Source organism: Lonchura striata, chromosome 26, assembly GCF_050655825.1.
Source record: "Lonchura striata isolate lonStrDom1 chromosome 26, ASM5065582v1, whole genome shotgun sequence".
In the NCBI taxonomy this organism is placed as follows: Eukaryota; Metazoa; Chordata; class Aves; order Passeriformes; family Estrildidae; genus Lonchura; species Lonchura striata.
In genome coordinates, this window is record NC_140728.1 from 9,293,418 (window position 1) to 9,316,414 (window position 22,997).

General features: G+C 59.6%; 2 protein-coding genes across 3 annotated transcripts; both read left to right on the forward strand.

Annotated features, from left to right (window-relative positions):
• The first annotated feature begins 698 nt into the window (after positions 1 to 698).
• CSRP1 (cysteine and glycine rich protein 1) lies at positions 699 to 15,336 on the forward strand. Its single transcript, XM_085561604.1, has 6 exons — positions 699 to 850; positions 7,804 to 7,916; positions 12,103 to 12,271; positions 12,665 to 12,791; positions 14,558 to 14,651; positions 14,925 to 15,336. The coding sequence occupies exons 2-6, from the start codon at positions 7,805 to 7,807 to the stop codon at positions 14,999 to 15,001; spliced, it is 579 nt and encodes a 192-aa protein (XP_085417730.1). The 5' UTR covers positions 699 to 850; position 7,804; the 3' UTR covers positions 15,002 to 15,336.
• Positions 15,337 to 20,275: 4,939 nt separating this feature from the next.
• On the forward strand, positions 20,276 to 21,863 carry PHLDA3 (pleckstrin homology like domain family A member 3). 2 transcript variants are annotated; one of them, XM_085561597.1, is made up of 2 exons: positions 20,276 to 20,856; positions 21,204 to 21,863. In XM_085561597.1, exons 1-2 carry the CDS (start codon positions 20,505 to 20,507, stop codon positions 21,323 to 21,325), a joined length of 474 nt encoding a protein of 157 aa, XP_085417723.1. In that variant the 5' UTR covers positions 20,276 to 20,504; the 3' UTR covers positions 21,326 to 21,863. The 2 variants fall into 2 exon arrangements, with proteins under 2 accessions (XP_085417723.1, XP_085417722.1); XM_085561596.1 differs by having other exon boundaries at positions 20,276 to 20,828.
• The last annotated feature ends 1,134 nt before the right edge of the window (positions 21,864 to 22,997 follow it).

The following is a 22,997-nucleotide window of genomic DNA, read 5'->3' on the forward strand; positions in this document are numbered from 1 at the left end:
GCCCCATCCACCCTAGCCTTTGACACTTCCAGGGATTGGGCACCCACAGCTGCTTTGGGCACCCTGTGCCAGGGCCCATATTGTACAACAATTCTTGCTGAAGTCTTACAGACTCCTTTTTATCTGTGGAAAAGCTGCAGTAAGGCCTCCCTGGAGCCTCCTCTTCTCCACATGAGCACCTCCAGCTCTCCCAGCCTGGCTCCAGAGCAGAGGGGCTCCAGCCCTTGCAGCAGCTCTGTGGCCTCCTCTGGGCTCGCTCCAGCAGCTCCAGCTCCTCCCTGTGCTGGAGCCCCAGGGCTGGAGGCAGCTCTGCAGGTGGGCTCTCACCTGAGCACAGGGGCAGAATCCCCCCCTGCCCTGTGCCCACGCTGGGGGATCAGCCCAGTACAGGGGGGTTCTGGGCTGCCCGAGCACGGGGCCGGGGCACGCTGAGCTTCTCATCCACCAACACCCCCGTGTCCTTCTCCCCAGCGCTGCTCTCTGTCCATTCTCCAATCTCGCAACGTCTCTTTTAATTTAGGGGAAAACGTTCAGCAGAACCAGGGCGCCGAAACATCTGGGAAGTGCTCCAGGCGCCTGGGAACCAGCCTGGGGCTTTTAGGGCCCGGAGGATCCTTCCCTGGGCGGGCCGGGGCTCCCGGGCAGCGCGGTCGGGGCCGCGCCGGCCCCGTGACATCAGCGCCGCCGCCCCGCGACCCGCCCTGCCCCGGCGGCGACAAAAGCAACGAGCGCCCGCCGGCCCCGGCAGCGGCACCGAGCCCCACGCCGACCGGCTGGGACACCGACCCCGGCGCCGGCACCGACCGCGGACCTGACACCGGCCCCGACACCGTCCCCGGCCCGGCCGCAGGTGGGTGCGGGGCGGAGGCGGCCGCCGGGTCCCGCCGAGCGCAGCGGAGCCGCCTCCCCTCCCGTGCCCGGGGCTGCCGCTCCCCCAGCCCGGAGCCGCCATCCCTCCCCATCCCTCCCTCCATCCCCCGGGGATGCCTCCATCCCTCCCCATCCCCCGGGGGTGCCTCCATCCCTCCATCCCTCCCTCCATCCCCCGGGGGTGCCTCCATCCCTCCCCATCCCCCGGGGGTGCCTCCATCCCTCCATCCCTCCCTCCATCCCCCGGGGGTGCCTCCATCCCTCCCTCCATCCCCCGGGGGTGCCTCCATCCCTCCATCCCTCCCTCCATCCCCCGGGGGTGCCTCCATCCCTCCATCCCTCCCTCCATCCCCCGGGGGTGCCTCCATCCCTCCATCCCTCCCTCCATCCCCCGGGGATGCCTCCATCCCTCCATCCGTCCCCCAGCCCCGCCGTGCTCCGCGGGTGGGCGCGGGGGCGCTGGGACCCCCGAGGCCGCTCCCGCTGCCGGGGCAGCCGCGCACATGGCGGGATGCGGAAGCCAACGCTCTTGCATCAGATCGACTGAACTCGGTAAAGCTCATTTCCAGCGAGCCCGGGGCGGCTCAGATGTGGGCTCAGGTCAGTTCGCAGAGGAGATTTGCATGGCTGTGCACCAGGCTGGGCACAGACTCGAGCACAGCTCCAGGTGCTGCTTTCCAGCCTCAGAGCCCTCAGCCCGTGGGATGGGGGTTCAGGAGCACTGGGCAAAAGCTCCGGATTCTCCCAAGTCCCTGTATCAGATCTTCTGTCTCTCCCTGCATGAGAAGGGGCCAGTGCTAAAACAGTGTGAGGGGTGAGGCTGGCTTTGGACGCTGCTCCTCCTGGCTCTAGAGCTTGGGGAAGGGTGGGAGGAGAAGCCCTGCAAGGAGCAACTGTGCTCAGTTGGTGTGCTCCTGCTGGAGCAGAGGAGCCTGAGGTCAGAGCTCCCCTGGGTCTGCAGCTTCCTCCCTGAGGGGCAGTGGAGCCACAGCTCTGATTTCTGCTCTCTGAGCAGGGACAGGACCCAAGAGAATGGCTGGAACTGTGCCAGGGGAGGGTCAGGCTGGACATCAGGGAAAGGTCCTTCCCCCAGAGGTGCTGGCACTGCCCAGGCTGCCCAGGGAATGGTCCCGGCACCGAGGCTGCCAGAGCTGCAGGAGTGTTTGGACAGCGCTGCCAGGGATGCCCAGGGTGGAATTGTTGGGGTGTCTGTGCAGGGGTAGGGGTTGGATGTGATCCTTGTGGATCAGTTCCAGCCCAAGATGTTCAGTTATTCTGCTGGGGGTGAGGCTGGCAAGGTGCAGTGGGCCCCGGGGAGGATTCCCAAGGACTCCGGGCTGCTGCTGCTCCAGAGGCTCATGGGCTCTGTGCCAGCCCCTGCTGTCCCCTGGATCAGGGGCTCTCCAGGCAGGATGGCAAAGCCTGAGAGCTGCCTGAGAGCATCTGAGCTCAGCTCCCTGCTCCTGGAAGGCAGAACCAATTGGGGAGAATGCCCTGAGGTATTTCAGGGCTTTGGGGAAGCTCAAGTGGGCTCAGTCCAGTGATGGATCTTGATCCCTGTGGGAGTCAGGAGCTTTTCTTAGGACCCCTGAAAATGCTGTTGCTTTTGTTCTGGATCAAGTTGGGATTTTTTTGGAGGACCCTGCTTCCAAGGAGACAGTCTTAAGCTGCTCCAAGGGAAATATAGGTTGGATATTAGGAAAAGTTTTTTACAGAAAGAGTTGTCAGGTATTGGAGTGGTCTGCCCAGGGAGGTGGTGGAGTTACCATCCCTGGATGTGTTTAAAAAGAGACTGGATGTGGCACTCAGTGCCAGGGTTTAGTTGAGGTGTTAGGGCATGGATTGCACTCCATGATCTTGAAGGTCTCTTCCCACCTGGTCATTTTGTGAATTCTTTGTAAGCCAAACATGGGAGCCGTGTGTGCAGGCAGAGGCCTGTGGCTGTGAGAGTGTGTCTGGCTGGTGGCTCAGCTCTGTGCTGGCCTCTCTCAGGCCCCTGCTCTGCACAGCCAACCTGGGGCTGCCTTGGTGGCAGAATGATTTGATTGCTACTGGAGTCAAGCTGATTGCTCTTGGAGTCATAAGAGTAGATGAGCCACATGTGAGCATCACTCTTGAGCTCAGAGCCTCCTGACTTCCTTCCCTCCTAGCAAAGCCCTTAGAGGCATCTCGTGTGATCCAGCTGCATCTCCTGGGGCAGTTCTGTGCTTTGTCCCTGGTAATTCCCAGTGGTTTTCCATGTCTCGGAGATCACCAGCCTCAGGTCCCCATTCTCTTGCTCACCAGTTCAACATCACTGGCTCACGCATGACCTTCACTTATCCTTGTTTACACTGTTGGTGGCTCAAAGTCCCTCATATTACTGCTCCTTCCAGTTCATGACACAGCAGGGGACAAGGGGACAGTTCTAGCTTGCCCCTTGTAGAGCTATTCCCACCTGTGCCCAGGGGTTGGGAAAGCTGCTGTGTGACAGTTCCTGTTTGCCCGGGGCAGAGTCCCCCATGGGTCTGACTGCAGGTCCCGATGCTGAAGCCCTGGTGCCATGTCCTGGGGCTTTCCCAGGGGAAGTTCCCTGGTGTGTCCCTGGGAGCTGGTTCCTCTCTGCTCTGCCCACGTCTCATCTCTCTGGGGCCCTCTTGCTTCAAATTTCTGCCAATTTTATGGCCATGCCAGCTGCTCTCTAAACTGGAAGGCACTACTCAGACCCCAGGGCGTGGGGTTTGGGGTTCCTGCTGTGGCTTTCTGCCCTTTGACTCTTCCTTTGCCAGGGCATGGATTAATTCTGCCTGGGCTGCTGTGAACAGGCTTAGGAGTGAATTTTTTGCAGTACTGATGGTCTCTTCTGTCATTCACTTGTTTTAATGCTCTCATTTGGAAAAAAAGGAACTTTTTAGATGGGTCAATATGAGTCTGCTGTTCCTCAGTCAAAGTGATTGCTCTGCAATTAATTACCGTAGGATTTTAGTAGGGCACAGACACGGGAAGATTTTCCAGCTATTGCAGAAGGTGGGATGCTTGAGCTGACATCCTGTTGGCTGCAAGGATGTTCCTCAGAGTGACAGGTAGGACCCTGCCCTGGGTGCTGCCATGGCCATGGAGCTGCATCCACACAGCCACAGGCGCTGATCCAGCTCCAGCAGTTCCCACCCAGCTGCTCTCAGGGTAGCAGGGTGGAGGGTGTCAGCTTCGGGGCAGTGTCAGGAGCACACTGACCTTTCAGCCCACTCCAACAAGAAGATGACTGTGTTTCTGCTGCCTGACGGCTGCACCAGCTCACTGCTTCCCCTTAGAGCCAGTGATGACATCCCAAAGCACCAGTACATACTGGTTCCATACTGGTTTATGCCTGGTTGTTCAGTAGCTTACACTGCCTCCCAGATGTGCAGCACAGCACCTCTGAAATGTCCCTGAGTCTGAGCCTGGATTTCATAGAACCACAGACAGGTTTGGCTTGGAAGGGACCTTGAAGGTTACCCAGTGCCACCCCTACCATAGGCAGCAGCACCTTCCACTATCTCAGGTTGCTCCAAGCTCTATCCAAGCTGGTCTTTTCTGGAGAGCTGGACTGCTGCAACATCAGACTCTGGAATTGGGGTTAATCTCCAGCAAGTGTCAGCCTTGGGTGGTTCTGCACAAGCCTCCCCTGTGTCTGTGCTCCCTGCAGTGCAGCTGCTGCTAAAGGATGGGATCTTGGTTTTGGGGGCCTCTTCCCTTATCTGTAATGGATAATGGAGTGGCTCCAGGGCCAAGCCCTGCTTGGCACTGAGAGTGCTGTTTGTAGGGCTCTGGATATGTTTGTTGGGAGTTGTGGAGCTGCAGGAGGAAGGAGAAAAATCTTGTTTTTTTTGGCAGCCCCTTGCCTCTGCTCAGTGAGGTCATTAGCTGCAGGACTGTCACCTCCCGTTCCTTATTTTGCATGGGGCCAGAGTAACTTGGAGAAGTGTGGTCACCAAGTGTTGCAATTGGGCAAAATATGCAAAGTATTCTGAAAATAATGCTGAAGGGATTGTAAACACTCTGACATATCTTAAAGTGGCCATTACTTAGGGAATTGGGAGGATGGATCTGTCTGGAGGCAGTTGTGAGGACTTGGCGGGTCAGGTCCAGGCACCTAGAGCAGGGTTTTCCTATTCCTCTTTTTGCTGTTGCCTGTAGCACACATTTGGTCTCTGCTTGGCCTGCTGGGCTCACTAACAGGGAATTCTCAGCAACTTAAATCTTATCTTAGGTTTTCTCTGTGTCTAGCTGTGAGCCCTCACATGGATCCCCAGAACAAAGTAATTTCCATGGTCTCTTCACTCAGAAAATGCATCCTGGTGTGTGCCAGGAGCTTTTGCTGGGATGTGGCTTTGCTGGGGCTGTGTTTGGGCTTCATGGTGAGAGTCACCTGCTCAAGTCGCCTGGCATCATTGAAACTGAGTGGAGGCACCTGCAGCCTTCCCATGGTGGATTGAGGAAAATCAGCAGCAGCAAAAGGGCTTGGACTCCTCTTGTGGCAAATGTCAAGTGAGCTTCACCCAGAAGCACTTTTTCTCCTCCTTTACACTTCCAGGCAGCTCAGGGGAAGGTGTCCCCACTGCTAATCTCTTGGTTTGAGCAGGGTAGCCTTGATGTTCAGGACAAACAAAGCCTCTTCCTTCACTGCTGCTGCTCTGAGGGGAACAAAATGTGCTGTGGAGGTAAAGGGGAGCAGCTGGTCCCAAACCATGGAGTGCACTTGTGGATGCTCTGGCTCTGGAGCAGGGAGGGCTGGCAAGAGGCTGCCCCCAAAACCAGGCCTGGGGAATCCCAGAGATGGGGTCTGCCAGCTGTGATGGCTGGAAAGGGATGGGGGACCTAGAGGAATCATGGCCAGTGGTGTGTCATTCCTGCTGTGGGATCTGACACAGGGCTGAAGGGGCTGGTGGGCTCCCACGCCGTGGTGCAGAGCTCAGGGGGTGCTGCTGGATGTTTCTGCCCTCCAAGGAAACTCCTGAACCAGGTCAAGCACTCCTCCTGATGGAGGGGAATAAACAGGCACTGGAGAGAAACAGCCTGTGTCCTTTTAAGGCAATCCAAAGGCTGGGACTGGAAGAATGAGGCTGAAAGGGAGGGATTTGGCACAGTGGGAAGCCCAGCCTGCAGGGCCTTTGGAAAGGAGACTTTCCAGCTGCTGTGATTACACCCCAAACACGGCTCCCAGCATCCCGGGAGCCAGCACAGCCTCTCCAGCCCCTGCTCCTGCCCTTCTCTGTCTGCCTGGCCTGCACTGAGACCCTCTAGGCATCTGGGAGCTGTGGCCAGGATAAAGTAGGGTCAGCAAGTCAGTTCTGACCCCTGTCCTGACCCCTGCCCTGGTAACCAGGCTGGGAGGAGTTTCCCTTTTCCTGGCAAAATACTCCTGCACAGGGAAGATCTTGAGTTCCCCATGGCCTGGCAGGCGTAGGGATCTTGCTGTGCCTGTGAGCCCTTTATGCTCCCCCATCTCTGTTTGATGTTTGTGCAACCCCCAGTCCTGCTGGGTTTAGCATCCACCTCCACAGCTGGGAAAGCCACTGGGGCTGGAGGCCCAGGGATGGGGCTTCAGCTGCCCAGGTGACCCAGGATCTGCTGCAAGGGGGGGCTCCAAGGCTTCTGGTGTGCCCTGGCAGACCAAGGTCCCTTCCTCATCTCCACACAACTGAGCTGAGAGAGGTGATGAGATCCTATACACATGGTGGGCTGGCAAATCTTGTACTCTGAAAATGGGGTTTGGTTTTGGAGACCTTGTCCTGCTGCTTTAGCTGTTCAGGGGTCAGGAAGCACATGGTGACTTCTGCTGCCTGTCCCCAGATGGGAGCAGGATGGGAATTCCAGAGGTGTTGATGGAAGGAGGCCCCTGGAGACCTCTCAAGCTGCAGCTTGTGCCTGTTGACCTTGCTTGTATCATTGGTACCTCCTAAAAGTGTTTTATTGTCTTTGTAGCAGCTCCTGCTGTTTGATCCTCCTTAGATTGCTCTTGGCCATACTCAATTAGCCTGGCTCCCTCAGAATCTCCTTGCAGGACTTTGTTGTGTGAATGTCTCAGGGTTTATGTTGACCTGGTCTTCACAAGTGTCAAGGCCCCTCTAGGCTGGTGCTCTGCTGCTCATGTAAGCAATTCCCAGTATTTTGGAGTTATCTGCAAATCTAGGGGGCTCTTGATGGTGTCTCCTCAGACACAGTTTAGGAATGAGAAGAGAAATAGAAGCATTTTAGCCTGCTGAGGAGCTGGATGGTGGCTTAGGCTGGTGCTCAGGTCTTTGCCCTGTGCTGTCTTCTTGTTTTCAGATTCTCCAGGCTCCATGACTCTGCCTGCAGTCCTGGAGGAGCCTGAGATACCAGAGGGCAGGAGTGTGTGGGAGGGGTTGGTCAGGCAGGAGCTGATGGTGCTGTGGGACATGTGCCAGAGCCTGGGGTTTGGTGGTGTCAGGGGGCAGCTCCTGCCCTCGGGCAGCCCTGACTGTCCCCTGCCCTGCAGTGGCTGAGATGGAAAAGTTGGTCAGGGAGGAGAAGCTGAGACTGTCCAGGGCTGTGGCAGCTGTCACTCCAGCACCAAGGCTCAGTCACAGGCACCCTGAGCATGGCAGGGGTGGCAGGAGGGCTGTGACCTGAGGAGGTGCCTGGGTAACTGTGGGTTGCTCTCTCCCAGCATTGTGCTGCTTCCTCTCTTTTCCCGGCACTGACAGGAGCTGCGAGGTGCCATGGCTCCAAGACAGGGATTTCTGCTGCTCCTGGCAGACAGGAGCAGTGGTCCCTGGGAGGCAGCTGGCACTGCTGGGTGCTGGGTCCCTGAGCTCTCATGATTCTGCAGTCTGTGCCCCCTGCAGACGCTGTGGGTGCTCTCTGCACGTGTGGATGTGGGAGAGTGCTGGAGCTGCCCCATCCCGGCCCCGCAGGACCCTGCCCTGTTCCTGATTGTGCTTTCCCCTGCAGGATGCCAAACTGGGGAGGAGGGAAGAAGTGTGGGGTGTGCCAGAAGGCCGTGTACTTCGCTGAGGAGGTGCAGTGTGAAGGCAACAGCTTCCACAAGTCCTGCTTCTTGTGCAGTGAGTACCACCCCTTCCCTGACTCCCTTTCTGCTTCCTGGGCAAGGGCTCCTCAGGTTCTCTCAACCCCCCAGCGAGGCAGGAGCACAGAACCTCCCAGGACACATGGGCTGTCCAAGCTGTCAGGGTGACCTCAGCTGGCACCCACACAAAGACCTAGTCCATCCCTACTCCAAGGAAAGGCCAGGCTGGGTGCTCTGGTCTGTGTCCAGATGTTAAGGACCGGAGCATGAGACAGGGCCTCTCCCAGCAGTGGTAGCAGGAGGTGGCACATCCCATGCAATGCTCAGAGGTGGGGCTGGCTTTAGCTTTTTGAGTGTGGCTTTGCCACACTAAAAGGTGGTTGAGCCTGGGGAACTGGCATGGAATCTCTCATGTCTGAGGGACTGATGGGAAGGAGATGTGGTCCTGTCCTGGCCCTTGTGCTGCACCCCCAGCCTGTCTGCAGATCCACTATTACTGAGGGTGTCTCTGGTGTATGTTTGGACCCAAGTGTCACCTCTGGGGAGGGGCAGCAGAACAGGATCTGGCTGCAAGCGATCCAGTGCGGAGCTCCCTTCCTCTGCCCCCTCTGCAGGATCCTACAAATGGTGCTGGGATCCTGCTGCAAGTCCCCAGACACTCTTCCCTGCCCTTGGGGATCCCAGGGCTGGTGGCGTTGCAGTGCTGAGAGCAGCTCCTTAAACCTGGGACATCCAGAGGGGCTGCAAGATGTTTGATTCAAAAGATGAGCAGTTTCCTCAGCCTGTGTGGTTCCAGATTGCTGTCCTCTGTCCCTGGAGACTGTCACATATCAGAACCAGTGATTCTCCTGTGCCTACAGGAGATAGGGCATGGAGCAGCCTGGCCCAGTGGAAGGTGTCCCTGCCCATGGCAGGGGGTAGGACAAGATGAGTTTAAGGTCCCTTCCCACCCAGACCCCTCTGGAATTCTGTGGACAGGAGCACACACGTTGCCTGTGTCTGCTGATGGCTCCTCGAGACGTTGCCTGTGCCACAAAGCAGCAGAAGTGCATCTCCAGGGTGGCCTTGCAGCAGGACTCCACTGACCTTTAATGTTTCCTCAGCTGGTCCCAGTGCCCTGGTCCCAAGTCTCACCATCCCATCACAGCAGGGAGCACAGTTGGGATCTTTTCCATAGGGGCAGCAAGCAGAGGTGGGATCTGGAAACAAGGCACACTCTGGAACTGCTCTCTTCCAGCAGGGAAACTCCAGTGCCCTCATGGGATGATCCCTGCGATGCCTCTGTGTCCACCCAGCCTGGCTGCTGGATCCTTCTTGTCCAGCCTGCCTGGGGCTCAGCACCTACAGCTGGCTCCAGGTGGGACAGGGGGCGAGGGAGGCTGCTGCTGAGTCTGTGCTCCCCGGGTGCTCCCGTTCCTGGGAGTTTCCAGGCTGCAAACTTGCTCTGGCTGGTAGAGCTCAGCCCGGGAGTTGTTGAGGCATTTCCTGGGCAGGACAAGGATGACTGGCTGGGTTTGTATGGCAGCTGCTCTGCACAAGGAAATCCTGTTTGTCGTTTGGCCTCAGATAAGGAGGGTGGGGAATGTTGCCCTCACCCCTTGTGCACACAGCTGGTTTGCCAGAGAAAGCTGCTGCCATGGGATGCTGGCACCCAGAGAGCAGGGCAGGCCTCCAGGAGCCACAAAATGAGGCTAAAGGCATTCCTTCCAGGTGGGAATACATGGCCGGAGTGGGGAAGAAGGTCCCATGTGTGTGTTCATGGCAGCAAGTGCCCAGGGAGTGGTCCTGGGCTCAGGGCTGCTGTCCCTGTGCTTTGCAGGCATTTGTTATGCCACTCCACATGTACCCAGCAGCTCTGCCTGTCCTGGCTGTGGCTCTCCAGTCAGGCTGTGGCTCTCCGTGTGCCAGCCCACCCTGCTGCCCACTGTTCCCAGTCCGTGCCACAGGCTGTGGGTAGTGCTCCTGAGCTCCTGCATTCCCAGCCTGTTCCCTCAGTGCTGCATTTGGGCCCCATCAAGGAACTTCAAACCATTATCTTTAGGGGAGAATAACAACCACTTCAACCAGATCTGCCAAAAACATTATCTAAAAGGAGCCAAGCCTACCACAGTGCTTTAGAGCTCAGGGAGCAACTTGGTGATTGACTCCTGGCCATGATCCAGCTGCCTGGGTAGTGCAGCAGAAATGAGCTGGAATGAGTCCCATGGCCTTGAAAAGCAGGGGCAGCTCTTGTCTAATTGTTTTGTAGAGCAGCTCAGCTGCTCTTAGAAAAACAAAGAGTCCTTAACTCCTGAGCCCAGTGCACTGGAATTTCTGCAATGCACAAACCTGGGGGCTGGGTAAGAGAATTTTTCTGTTGCCTCTCAAAACTCTGTGAGTACAGATGAAGGACTGTGAAAGGTTGGGCTGGAGCTCCAAATCCATCCAGATCCCACTGAGACCATTCACTGCTACCCTGGGACAAAGCTCACAACAAAACCCTTTGAAATGCCAGTGAAAGTGCCCAAATTCCTTCCTGATGGTCTGGCCGAGTAGTGTCACTCCAGGGCAATGCAGAGACCCCAGCAGCAGCCCAGGAGCTTGGCAGCTTTGGAATCAGTTACCTGCTCTGGTTTCTCCCAGCCGGGATCCGTTCTCCATCCCCAGCTCCTGCTGTGGTGGGAGCTTGTAGCCAGGAGAGGACTCTGCCAGAGCCTCCTTAGATGGCAGGAGATGCTTCTCTTCCCCCCTGTCCCAGCAGAGGCACACAGGGTTCTCCTGGCTGTATTTAGTCATGGAAGGGCTGCCTTCTGCCCCTGCTCAGTTTGTGCTGCTCTGAGGGGAGAACTCTGCTCTGTTTGCATTCCTGTGATATTGGGAAAGGCCAAGAAACTGCTCTGCTGGCCAAGAAGCTGCTGGAAGCCTCGACATTTAAGGCGTGGAAAGCAGGATGGGGAAGCTGTGGCAGCTGCAGCCAGATCTGTTTGGGGCTGGCTGCCAGCGCTGCAGACTCTGCCCTGGGAGTGGGATCCTGCACGGGGCACTGGGCATCACCTGGAGTTTGGGTGCTGGTGGTCTCCTGCTGGCTGGGCAGTGTCTCAGGAAGGGCTGGGAAGGAACGGGGCAGCTGTGAGCAGAGCTGGGACAAGAGCTGGTGCTTCCAGGACCTTAAGGGGGTTTATAAAAGAGAGGTAGAGTGGCTTTTTACACAGGCAGATAATGACTGGGCAAGGGGGGATGTTTTAAAACTGAAAGAGGAGCAATCTAGTTTAGATATAAGAGAAAGTTAGATTAGATATAAGAAAGTGATTCCCATTCAGAGGGTGGTGGGGCATTGCTTCCCAGAGGAGCTGTGGCTGCTCCATCCTTGGAAGTGTTCAATACCAGGTTGGATAGGACTTGGAGCAGCCTGGGGTAGTGGAAAGTATCAATGGCAGAGGGTTACAATCAGATAATCCAAACTGAAGGTCCCTTCCATCCCAAACCAGTCTGTGACTCTATGGAAACCTAAAAATCACGGCCTGAGCCTAGCACCAAGCTCAAGCTCTGGGTGGGCTCAGCAGAGCCCCTGAGCCTGGCTGCCATCTCCTCCTGTCCCATCTTACATCCCACATTGATGTCCAGGGCTCAAACACCCAGCTGAGTTAGTGTTCCTCACCTGAGACCCCCCATGCACCCCCCCAAACCCAGGACTGAGGTGTCACCTGAGCCTTTGAGCTCTGGAGAGGTGACTGTGCCCAGTGTGTGAAGCCCTTGCAGTGCCTCAGGTGTGGTGACGGCCACGGGGCTGCTCTTGGATGGCTCTTGGCCCGTCCAAACACCGGGAGAACCACATCTGCTCACATTTCTTTGCCCCAAGTGCTTCCTGCTGTGGATTTGCAGTGGACAAGGTGTGGAGCCAGGACATCCATCCCCAGGCCTGAGAATCCTGCAGTGATTCGTAGGGAAAATTCACCCCCAAGGTTTAAGTGCAACTGCAGAAGAGCAGCACCCAGAGGGTTAAGAGAGCTTTCCTTTCCTCGGTATGACTTTGTTGGCTTTGGTGGTTTCTTCCTTTTAAAGCCAGACACTGCTCGTGTTGTGATCCTTATCTGCCTGGTTTGCTCCCTGCAGGTGGGTGCTGGCGAGGCTTTCCCTGCTCCTTGAAAGCTGAGCTCTGCTGTCCCTGTGAGGGCTTGTTTTCCCCAGCTAATTAGCGAGCTCTGGCGGAGCAGGCTGATGCCACACCCTCCCCTCTGTTCTAGTGGTCTGTAAGAAGAATTTGGACAGCACCACCGTGGCGGTGCATGGTGAGGAGATCTACTGCAAGTCCTGCTACGGGAAGAAGTACGGCCCCAAGGGCTACGGCTACGGGCAGGGAGCAGGGACCCTGAGCACGGACAAGGGCGAGTCCCTGGGAATCAAATATGAAGAGTGAGTTTCAGCCTTGCTTTGGACACTGGGGCTGTGGGCACCTCCTCCCACACCTGTCCTGTGGTGCGTGGCTGTGCAGCCTATGCTGAGCTCCCAGCAGTGTCCATGGGCTGCCTGGCCCCTCTGCCCCTCCAGAGAATCCCACTGAACTGTGTTTGGGAGGCGGGATGGGATGGGATGGGATGGGATGGGATGGGATGGGATGGGATGGGACACATCCCCATTGCCTGAGCACATTCTCCACCCTCTCCCAGCACACAGCCCCCAGGCTGAGCTTTCCATGGGGCTCATTGCTCCTGAACTTCACTTAAAAATTGGGCTGGGATTTGGGGTCCCATAGTTCTTCCCTGCTGTACCTTGCATCCCTGATCATGAGCTCTCTGCCACCCCCAGGGGCCAGCCCCACCGACCCCCCAACCCCAATGCAGCCAGGATGGCCCAGAAGGTGGGAGGAGCTGACGGGTGCCCCCGCTGTGGCCAGGCCGTGTACGCGGCCGAGAAGGTCATCGGAGCTGGGAAGGTGAGAGGGGCTGGTGGGAACGGGGCACGGGGATGGTGGGCACAGGCTGCTGCATGGCAGGGACACCTTCAGAGAGGGCCTGGACCCGCCCTTAGCCTGGGCTGGCCTTGGGTCCAATGGGCACATTCACCTGGAAGCCTGGCAGCAAAAGGAGATCTTGGCATGTCTGGAAGCCAGGTTTTCCAGGCTCCAGCACTCTCACAGACTTGTAGATGGGGGAGAAATACATTTTATATTAAATATTTACGGCCCTGCTCAGCAGAGGCCACAGTGGACATCCTGCTGTGGAAGTGCTGGGAGGGTGAGTAGTGACATGTGCCATGGCTAGTGTCACTGTTAATTGAAAGGTGCCTCTTTCTCCTCTCTGTGCCAGAGGCAGGGATGCTGTGGCCAGGATTTGGGGCAGGCAGTGAATTCCAGTGGTCAGCATTGTCCACAGGTCGGGCAGGATGCTGGAGCTGTGGGCATGGGTTTGGTGAACATTCCTGGGGCTGTTCTGGTGGTGGCTGGGTCAGCTCAGGGTTTGGTGTGAAAGTCACTGTCACAGCCCTGGCACTCCCTGTGCCCAGGTCACCCCTTCACCACGGTTCTTTGCACCCTCAGCTGTGACCTGGTCCCAGCCCAGCTCCTCTGCAAGCCTAGGGACCCCGTCTCCCCTGCCAGCCCCAGCTGGGACCACAGATGAGGTCCCTGCCTGGAGCTGCCCTCCCCACAACGTCAGGGACATGGAGAGCTTGTCAGGGACACCAAGCCAGGCTGCTTGGCTGTGTGCCATGGGGACAGGTGGCCATGCTGGGACAGCCTCACCAGTGATGAGGTGTCACTCACTGACCTGGCTGGGCTCGTCCTCCTGGGGCTTTGTGCTTGTCCTGTGTCCCCAGTACAAGGAGAGGGGTCAACAGAAAGGGCTCCTTGGCATCATTACCCCCCAGCTGGCTTGTGATGGACATGTTGATGGTCAGACCACGGTCAGAAGCTGAATTTACCCTTAAAACTATGATCTGGGCTTCCTGGTCAGCTTCTGGCCCCAATGTTTACAGAGAACCAAGGCTGGTGAAGCAATTACATTAAAGTTGACACAGAGAGGATTCCAGAGCATGTATTTCATGTGCTAATGTTTGCTGGATGTCTCCATCCAATACCTCCTCCTCCAGCCCATGAATTTCACATTTTCTTCCAAAAAAGGTTTCATGTTTTCCCAAGTGTTTGTTTAAATTCCTCAGTGAGCAGCTCTGGCTACTTAAGGTCTGCTTGAAGGCTGTGAGCTCATTTATCTCCAGGGGACTGCTGGAACCATGGGGGGTTATTTTTAAACACTGTCTGCTTTTGGCATTTTTCCTCTCCGTTTGCTGCCTTCCTTGGAGCTGTGGTTGTGTGGGGCAGTTGTCCATCCCTGCTGCCACCCCAGCCGTGGGTCTCAGCTGGACAATGGGAGGGATTTATCTTGCTGGTTAAGAGAGGGCAGTCCCCAAAGAGGGAGGGCCTGCTCCTTAGAAGTTATTGTTGAAATACTGCACAAATGACTTCTTGGAGTGTCAGCAATAGGTCTCCAAAACCAGATCAGCACAGGAGCAGTGCCCACACTTGTGTTTCCTCTCTGTATTTTCCCTGTGGGACTGGGAGTGCTTTCCAGGGAAAAGCGTTTATCCTGTTCAGAGCTCTTCGCCAGCCCCTTTGGATCAGAAGCAGAGCAGGGAGCCTGGCTGGTACCAGAGCTTGGCTGTCCTGTCCCTGGGGTCTGACTGGGCTCTGCTCCTGTCCTGCAGTCCTGGCACAAGTCCTGCTTCCGCTGTGCCAAGTGTGGCAAGAGCTTGGAGTCCACCACCCTGGCAGACAAAGATGGGGAGATCTACTGCAAAGGTGAGCCCTGCCTTCCCTGCTGGCTTGTCCTGGGCTCTGAGGGGAGGGGGTGAAAGGGGCCTGGGGGCTTGGAGGTTGGGGAAGGGGTGGCCCAGCAGCTGCTTTCAGGGAAGGACTGTGCCAGCCACAGAGCTGGAGAATTTTCTGCTGAACCAGGGCCTCTGTTTGCCCAACAAATCTGGCAAACCTTGTCCTGTCCAGGCAGGGTGTGCCCCTTGGGGAGATCCCGCTCCTGTGCCAGCCTCACCTGTGTCTCCCTTCCGTCCTCTGCAGGTTGTTACGCCAAGAACTTCGGTCCCAAGGGCTTTGGCTTTGGGCAGGGCGCCGGGGCACTGATCCACTCACAGTGAGCCCCAGGGCCGAGCCCTGCAGCCGCCCGGGGCTCGTCCTGCGCTGCCCGCGCGCCCCACGCCGCAGCGAGTGCCCCACTGGCACCCCCAGCCACGCTGCTTGGCAGCACCCGCCCCTCCTGCCCTGCCCTGCCCTGCCCTGCCCCGCGCTCCCCAGAGCCGGGGGCATCCCAGCATTGTCCCTGTGGGCTCCTGCCGGGGCAGGTGGCACAGGGGGGCCACTCCCTCCCACTGCAGAGGCCCCGGTGCCCAGGCCCTGCTCCGCGTTGCCCGCCCCGCCGGCCGCGTGCTCAGCCGTGACACCGAGCAAGCAATAAAATACCAGAGACATCCGAGCTCACCCGGCCCGGCCCTGCCACTGACTCGCTGTCCGGGGCTGAGGACGGGCACTGCGTGCCCAGAGCTGGAGAAGCGTTTGCAGTCCTGGCTTGAAATGAAAGCCCAATGGCAGGAACGTGTCGTGCGGTTTGACACGGCCCAGCTGTGGCCAGCTGAGCTCTGCAGCTCAGATGAGCTGGGCTGGGGTGGGCTCCCCCTCCACTCCCACCGAGAATCATCATGGAATTGTTTGGATTGGAGGAGACCTTAAAGCTCTTCTTGTTCCACCTTCCACTAGCCCAGGTTGCTCCAAGCCCTGTTGTTGAAGACTGCAGGAATGGGGATAGCTATTCCAAAAGCAGAGGTTGATGTGGGAGGCCAGGGACAGCCCTTCTGGGGTGTGTTGGTGGCACCACACGTGTGCTCACGCTCTCAAAATCCCTATCAGTGCTTTTAGGTGGCACCTCTCCAAACAGGCGTGCCCTGCAGTGCCAAGTAATTAACAGCTTTTCACCTACTCCCTGCTTTTTTAGCAGCTTGTGGATCATTAAGCCTCCAGTTTGGCAGCTGCCCAGGTTTAATTGGTTTTCATCTAAACTCTTCACTCCCTTTTTGTGATTCTCCTGTTGGACTGGTGGGACAGACTTGGATCAGCCTCGTTGCAGCTTAGGGACTCCACAGGCAATTGCATTCTGGGGTTTTTAAAGTTATAAACATTGTAGTTGAGCAAATGAGATGAAGAGTGTTCTGAGAAGCACAACAGAGGCAGAAATCCCTTTTTGGGGCAGGACTTGGGCTCCTTTATCAACCTAAGTGCTTTCTCCTGTTCATCACACACACACAGTTTTATGTGGTGTTCATGAAGCAGAGATGGGGAGTTAAGCAGGACCCACTGCTCTGGGCTGTGTGGTGGCTGGATGACGGGTCTGGTGGCACTTGGTGGGGGGGCAGATGGCTCAGGCTCGGGTAGGCAGCACAGAGGGCCCAGGTGCCAGCCTGGTGTGGAGACCCAAAATGCCTCCCTCACTTGGCAGAGGCCCTGCTGAGGGGAGAGCTTGTTCTGGAAGCTCCTGCAGAGATGAGGGGTCAGGAAGCTGCTGCAGAGGTGTGAGGTGGAGCTGCTGCACGGATGGAGGGGTCAGGAAGCCACTGCCTTCTCTCTGGGCATGCAGGGCATGCTGTGCTGCTGATGTGGCATCTCAGCTGGATGTGCCCCAGATGGGATTGTGCCCAGGCAGTGCTGGTTGGTCAGTAAAGCTACAATGAGTCTTCATTTAGTCCCTTCCTCGTGCAGCTGTAGAGGTTCTGTCAGAGAGAGGGGAGGAGCAGGAGCCCCTCTGCTCTGGAGACAGGCTGGGACAGTTGGGGATGTCACCTGGAGAAATCTCCAGGGAGACCTTAGAGCCCCTTCCAGTGTTTAAAGGAGCTCCAGGAGAGCTGGAGAGGGACTTTGGACAAGGGCCTGGAGGGACAGGACAAGGGGGAATGGCATCCTACTGCCAGAGGGCAGGGATGGATGGGATATTGGGACAAAGTTCTTCCTTGTGAGGGTGGGCAGGCCCTGGCACAGGGTGCCCAGAGAAGCTGTGGCTGCCCCTGGATCCCTGGAAGCGTCCAAGACCAGGTTGGACAGGGCTTGGAGCAACCTGGGATAGTGGCCTGTGGCAGAGGATGGAACAGGATGGTTCTTAACCTTTCAACCCAAACCAGTTGATGGTTTGATGAGATAGTGACATTTCACATGTGATGGGCCCCAGAGAGGCCAATTCTACTGGAGGCCTGGTCAAAGCCAGGAGAAAATGCTGGATTTGGTTTTGGAGGGCCATGGAAAGATGTAGGTTAGAAGGGACCAGCAGAAGTCTTAACTGCAACCTCCTGCTGAAGGCAGGGTCCCAAAGTTCAGGTTGATCAGAGTATTTGGTGTCCACTCAGGTACAGGAACCCTCTGAGGATGGAGGTCCCACCACTGTGGATCTTGTCACAGCACTGTGCCACACAACCCTTGAAAGGATTGTTTCACCACTGAAAGGATGGTTGGGCCCTGGCACAGCTGCCCAGGGCAGTGGTGGAGTCACCATCCCTGGGAGTGTTCAAAAGACCTGTGGATGTGGCACATGGGTTAGTGGTGAATGTGGCAGTGCTGGGGGAGAGGCTGGAATGGATGATCTTGTGACCTGGGAGGGCATTTCCAGCGTTAATGATGCTGTGAATCCCTGATTTTCCTATTGTGCCCCTGTGCCCGGTGTCTTGTGCCCTTTTGCCAGTCAGGGCCGTGTCTCCCTTCTCCACAACCCTTCTATAGACAGTGGAAAACTGAAGTTCAGCCTCCCCAAGTCCTCTTTTCTCCTGCCTAGTGGGTCTCTGCTGAGCTCCCAGCCCGCCGGGTAAGCCGTGTCCTGGGACAGGGATCATACCCTCAGGGTTTGCCTGGGTGCCACACACCTGCTGACCCTGCACTGGTCACTCAGAGTGGCTTAGGGAGTGACAGACCACCATGGGGACACCAGGATGGGATCACAGGGGCTGCACATTCTTACAGAGGCATGAGGGGGGCTGGAGGAGGTGGTGGGACATGGCCCAGGTAAAGCAGGGTGGGACTAGAGGTGCTTTTGGGGCATCTCCTGCCAAGCTGCAGTGGGACAGCTCCGACCATCTGCTACCCTCTGCTGATGAGCGAGCACGCAGGGCCCAGCCGGAGGTGCCTGCTCAGCCGTGCCCGGGTGTGGTCCAGCTCCCCTTCGGGGGCTGCAGCCTGCCCTGAAGGGACAAACCAGGGATGGCTTGTGGCCAAGGCCCCTGGAGCCTGGAGGTGATGGCACCACTTGAGGGGTCAGACTGGAGCCTCCAAGCCCCATGGCCGGCGGGGCTGTGAGAGGGAATGTCACCTGTCACCAGCTCTGTGGGAATGTCACTTTGGGGCAGGGCAGAGCCTGGCAGCCCCGTGACCTGCCCTGACGGCCCCGTGTGGGTGGGATGAGCCGTGGGCAGCCATGGAGCAGAGCCCTGGGCTCACCCGCAGCCTGGCACAGCGAGTCCTGCAGGGTTTGCTGCAGGGCAGGAGGTGCCGTGTGCCCCCGGGCAGCCTGGCAGGGCGAGACCCCTGCCTGTGTGTCTGGGAATGGACAGCTGGGCAGACGGCAGTGGAGAAGGACGTGGTCAAAGCTCCATCACACGCAGGGCTGCGGGACCATCACCTTGCCTGGAGAAGCAGTGACTGCAGTGAGCAGAGGGGCGGGGGCCTCGGGCCGGGGTTGGCAGCCCTTGGCTCGCCCTGGGCTCTGAGGACGGAGCTGGAGCTGGAGGGTGAGGCAGAACTGCCCACGGACATCCCAGCTTACCAGAGCAGTGACAGCGCAAAACCACTCCCCCCGAGCTCCCAGGGCTCGGCATCCCTGGAGCTTAGCATTACCCGTGCGTGGGAAAGCAGCCTTGGTAGGGGAACCCACACTGCTCCGCTGCTGCCGAAGCGCTGGGGTGCCCAGGGTGACCTCCGGGGCCGCCTGACGTCAGGAGCCCGGGTCTCCTGGGACACCCGGGATCTCTGCCAGCGCGGCGAGGTTGGCCCCAGGGAGCACGAACCAGTTCCTGGCTCCACCAGCCGCCCTGCCCTCTTAATGAGGGATAATGAGGTGCCTCTCATCAGCGCTGCAGACTTGCCCCCTGGCCACGGCGGCTGCCGGCAAAGCCCCCGGCAGGGATGGAGGAGCGGGGGCAGGAGGGGACTCCAGCCGGGGGCTCTGCGGGCTTGGGGCTGCGAGGGGTGCACGAGCAGGGGCTGTGTGCCAGGGGCTGATCCAGCTCCCGTCAGTGACCCCAGCAGATTCCCGGGGGATTTCTTCCCATTGCACACCTCACCTGGGTGAAAGACCCACTCTCAGCGTTGGCAGGGGCACATTCAGCTGCCCAGCCCCCTGTGACCATCACCCACCCTGGCAGCCCACGGCCCGCACAAGTCCCCAGATGTGCCCCCGGCAGCCCAGCCCGGCCCGGCCCGGGGAACCCTCGGTGCCAGGCACTGGCACAGGAACAGACGGTGCTGCGGTGGCCGGGAACGAGACGGGCTGGAAAGGAGACGGTGTTTGGCTGCAGGGGGGGGAGGATCAGGCAGGAGGACCGGGCTGCGCTGTCCCGGCCCCGCTCCACGGCTCCTTCCCCCGTGCGGGTCACACGGGCTGGGGGATGCTGCTCCTTGCTGTGGGACAGCGTGGGGGCTTCAAACCCCGTCCCCGGGGCTTTGAGGGATGGGAGCTCTGTGTGCTGAGGGGTGGTCCAGCACCCTTGAGTGAGTGGGTGGGGGGGGTGGGTGGCTGTCAGGGGTTGTCCCCATTGCTGCTGTCTGTTCTCTGCTTTTGTCTCTCCTGGGCTGCACTCAGCGTCCCCAGAGCCCCTGCCTGGCTGGTGCTGCACACACAGCCTACTGTCCCAGCTGGCACTGCACACAGAAGCCCTTGCCCTGGCACTGCAGCCCATTGTCCCTTCTTGGCTGGCACTGAAACCCCCAGCCCCCCTTGCCCGGTGGCACTGCACTCTGTACCTCTGCCTGGCTGGCATTTTATGCACAGCCCCCTGCCCAGTCGGCCCTGTGCCCCACAGCCCACTTTCCCCGCTAGCACTGCACCCTATAGCCCTGTGCCCGCGGGGCTGCACCCCCAGCCCCTGGTACTGCACCCCCCGAGAGCTGCTCTTGGACCTCCAGCATCTGTCCCTGCCCCATCCCGCAGCCTGCCGCGCAGCCCCATCCCGCAGCCTGCCTGTTCACACCAAGGCCCTGAGGCTACGCCTGCCCTCTGGCACCCCAAAAGCTCCTCCCGGGTGAAGCGGGGCCGCGCCGGGCCCGGTCGGGCTTCGCCTGGGCGTGAAGGGAGGCTGAGAGCAGGAGGGGCCAGGCGAGGCGGCAGGAATGCGAGTGGGAGAGCGGCCGGGCAAGTAGCGACAGCTCCTGGGAGCGCGGATCCCACACGCGGCCGGGCAGAGCGGAGCCCCGGACGGGCTGGCGGCCGGATGGGGCACCCCATGGCTCTGCCCCTCTGAGAGCCGGAGCGGAGCGCGGCGAGCCCAGCGCGGCCACTGCGGGTCCCGGCCCCGCGGAGCTCGGCTCCGGCGTGGAGCGGCTGGAATTCCCCCGCGAGTAATGCCCGGCTGGGCCGGCACAGGGTGCTGAGGACCCGGGGGCCGAGCAGCCGTGATGACCCCCGAGAAGGTGCTGAGGGAGGGGGTGCTGGAGAAGCGCAGCGGGGGGCTGCTGCAGCTCTGGAAGAAGAAGCGGTGCCTGCTGACCGAGAAGGGGCTGCAGCTCTTCGAGCCCAAGGGCTCGCGGCGCAAGGAGCTGAGCTTCGCCCGCATGAAGGCCGTGGAGTGCGTGGAGTGGAAGGAGCGGCACATTTACTTCACGGTGGTGATGGACGACAGCCTCGAGATCGACTTCCGCTGCGCCCAGGAGGACCCGGGCTGGAACGCCGAGATCACCATGGGGCTCGTGCGCTTCAAGAACCAGCAGGCGATGCAGGAGGTGCGCGCCCGGCACAGCTGCCGAGCAGGTACCGGGACCCAGCCCAGGATGGGGTCCCTGGCCGCAGGTTCCCATCCCTGAGTGGTTTGGGGAATCACAAAGGGGGTCCCATGGACCGGGGCGGGTCTGCAGGTTGATGTTCCCATGTCCCCCTGCACTGGCTGCGATGCCCCGTGGGTTTGGCCTCTGTGTATCCTGGACAGGGACTTTCTAACATCCTCCCTCTGTCTGGGGTGGCCTGAGGGATACAGGGCCCTTTGCCGTCCTGCACGTGGGATGGGGAGGGGATGGTGTCTGGCCCCACTCCGCAGTCCCCTCAGGATGCCCCATGTCCCAGCGCTGGCCGAGCGGGTGACAGGAGCTTTCTCTCTGCAGTGGTGCAGCTGGACGCAGCCCCGGTGGGACAGCCCAGGGAATCGCAGCTTCCCAGGAGTCGGATGGAGATGGCCCTTGGCTCGGCAGTTGCTGGAGAGAACGGGATCCCTGCGGGCAAGTGAGGTCACCGCTGTGCGGCCCAGGGACGAGGACAGTGGCCTCGGGGAGGCCAGTGCTGGCGCTGGCTCCCCCTTGCCGGGTCAGGACAGAGGCACCGCAAGAGCTGGGCTGGCACAGGACACAGGCAGGGCCACCACCTGGCGCTTCAGACAGGGCAGGAGGTGACATCCCTGCCTGGGGCCCCGCCACCCTTCATGCAAGTGACATGCACAGGACTTGGTGCCCTGGTGGGGACCCCAGGCCTCTCCTGCAGGACAGGGGATGGATGAGGCTGTGGCCGAAGGATCCGTGCCACAGGGAGCTCTGCCTGTGTGACAGTGACACTGGGACAGATGGATGTGGCTGGGTCCCAGTTTTAAAAAAGGGCTGGAAAGCTGCTGCTGCAGCAGGAACCCCTCAGCAGGGCACTGAAGTGATGGTGTGGTGACATAGCTGTGCTGCTGGACATTGTCTTACCCTGGGATGTCCTTGGGCTGTTGGAGAATGCTGGGGACCCCAATTCCCTGTACCAAAAGTGCCTTAACAGGATTTTCAGCTTCTTACCCTGGTGTTGCTTTGATTTGTGGGACCCCACAGGGCATGGGAGAGCACAAATCCTGCACAGAGCTTTGCCAGTCATGACCCCTTAAACCTAGTCGGGCTCCAAAGCCCCCCCCGGCACCCCAAGGCTCCGTGCTCAGCAGTCCCACTGCGCTAGTCCCCAGGGATTCCCACGGTGGTTCGTGCTCCGGTGACGCGGAGCAGCGCTGTGGCTCTGCAGCAGGGAGGGATGGCCCTGCCCCGACAGGCAGCGCAGACAGCAGCGCCTGGAGCCAGCAGCGCGCTCCGCAAGCCGGAGCCTGAGCCCGGCCCGGGGCCGGAGGCGCTGCGGATTCTGCCGGAGATTTCCCGGCCGCGTGGGAATCACGGAGCGCGGTGTCCTTATGTCCCGGGCCACGGCAGCCTGCACCCCATCCTGCACCCCATCCTGTACCCCATCCTGTACCCCATCCTGCACCCCATCCTGCACCCCAGTCTACACCCCACCCTGTACCCCACCCTGCACCCCATCCTGCACCCCATCCTGTACCCCACCCTGCACCCCATCCTGCACCCCACCCTGCACCCCACCCTGCACCCCATCCTGCACCCCATCCTGCACCCCACCCTGCACCCCATCCTGTACCCCACCCTGCACCCCACCCTGCACCCCATCCTGCACCCCATCCTGCACCCCACCCTGCACCCCAGCCTGCACCCCACCCTGCACCCCACCCTGCACCCCATCCTGTACCCCACCCTGCACCCCACCCTGCACCCCATCCTGTACCCCACCCTGTACCCCAGCCTGCACCCCACCCTGCACCCCATCCTGCACCCCAGCCTTCACCCCCCCTGCACCCCACCCTGCACCCCAGCCTGCACCCCAGTCTACACCCCACCCTGCACCCCAGCCTGCACCCCAGCCTGCACCCCGGGCCCGCGGGGTGCCAGCCCGGTGCCGGGGCAGCAGCGGGTGGCCCTGGGGACGGTGGCACGGCCGGCGCCCGCTCGCTGTGCGGGGCCAGGCTGGGGCTGGCTCTGCAGGAACGGGCTCTGGGGGCTCCACCCCGCCAAGCCTCCTTGGCCGGCTGCTCCTCGGAGCTGCGTTTACCGGGACCTCCCCGGCCGGGGGTGCAGAGGAGGCAGGGCCAG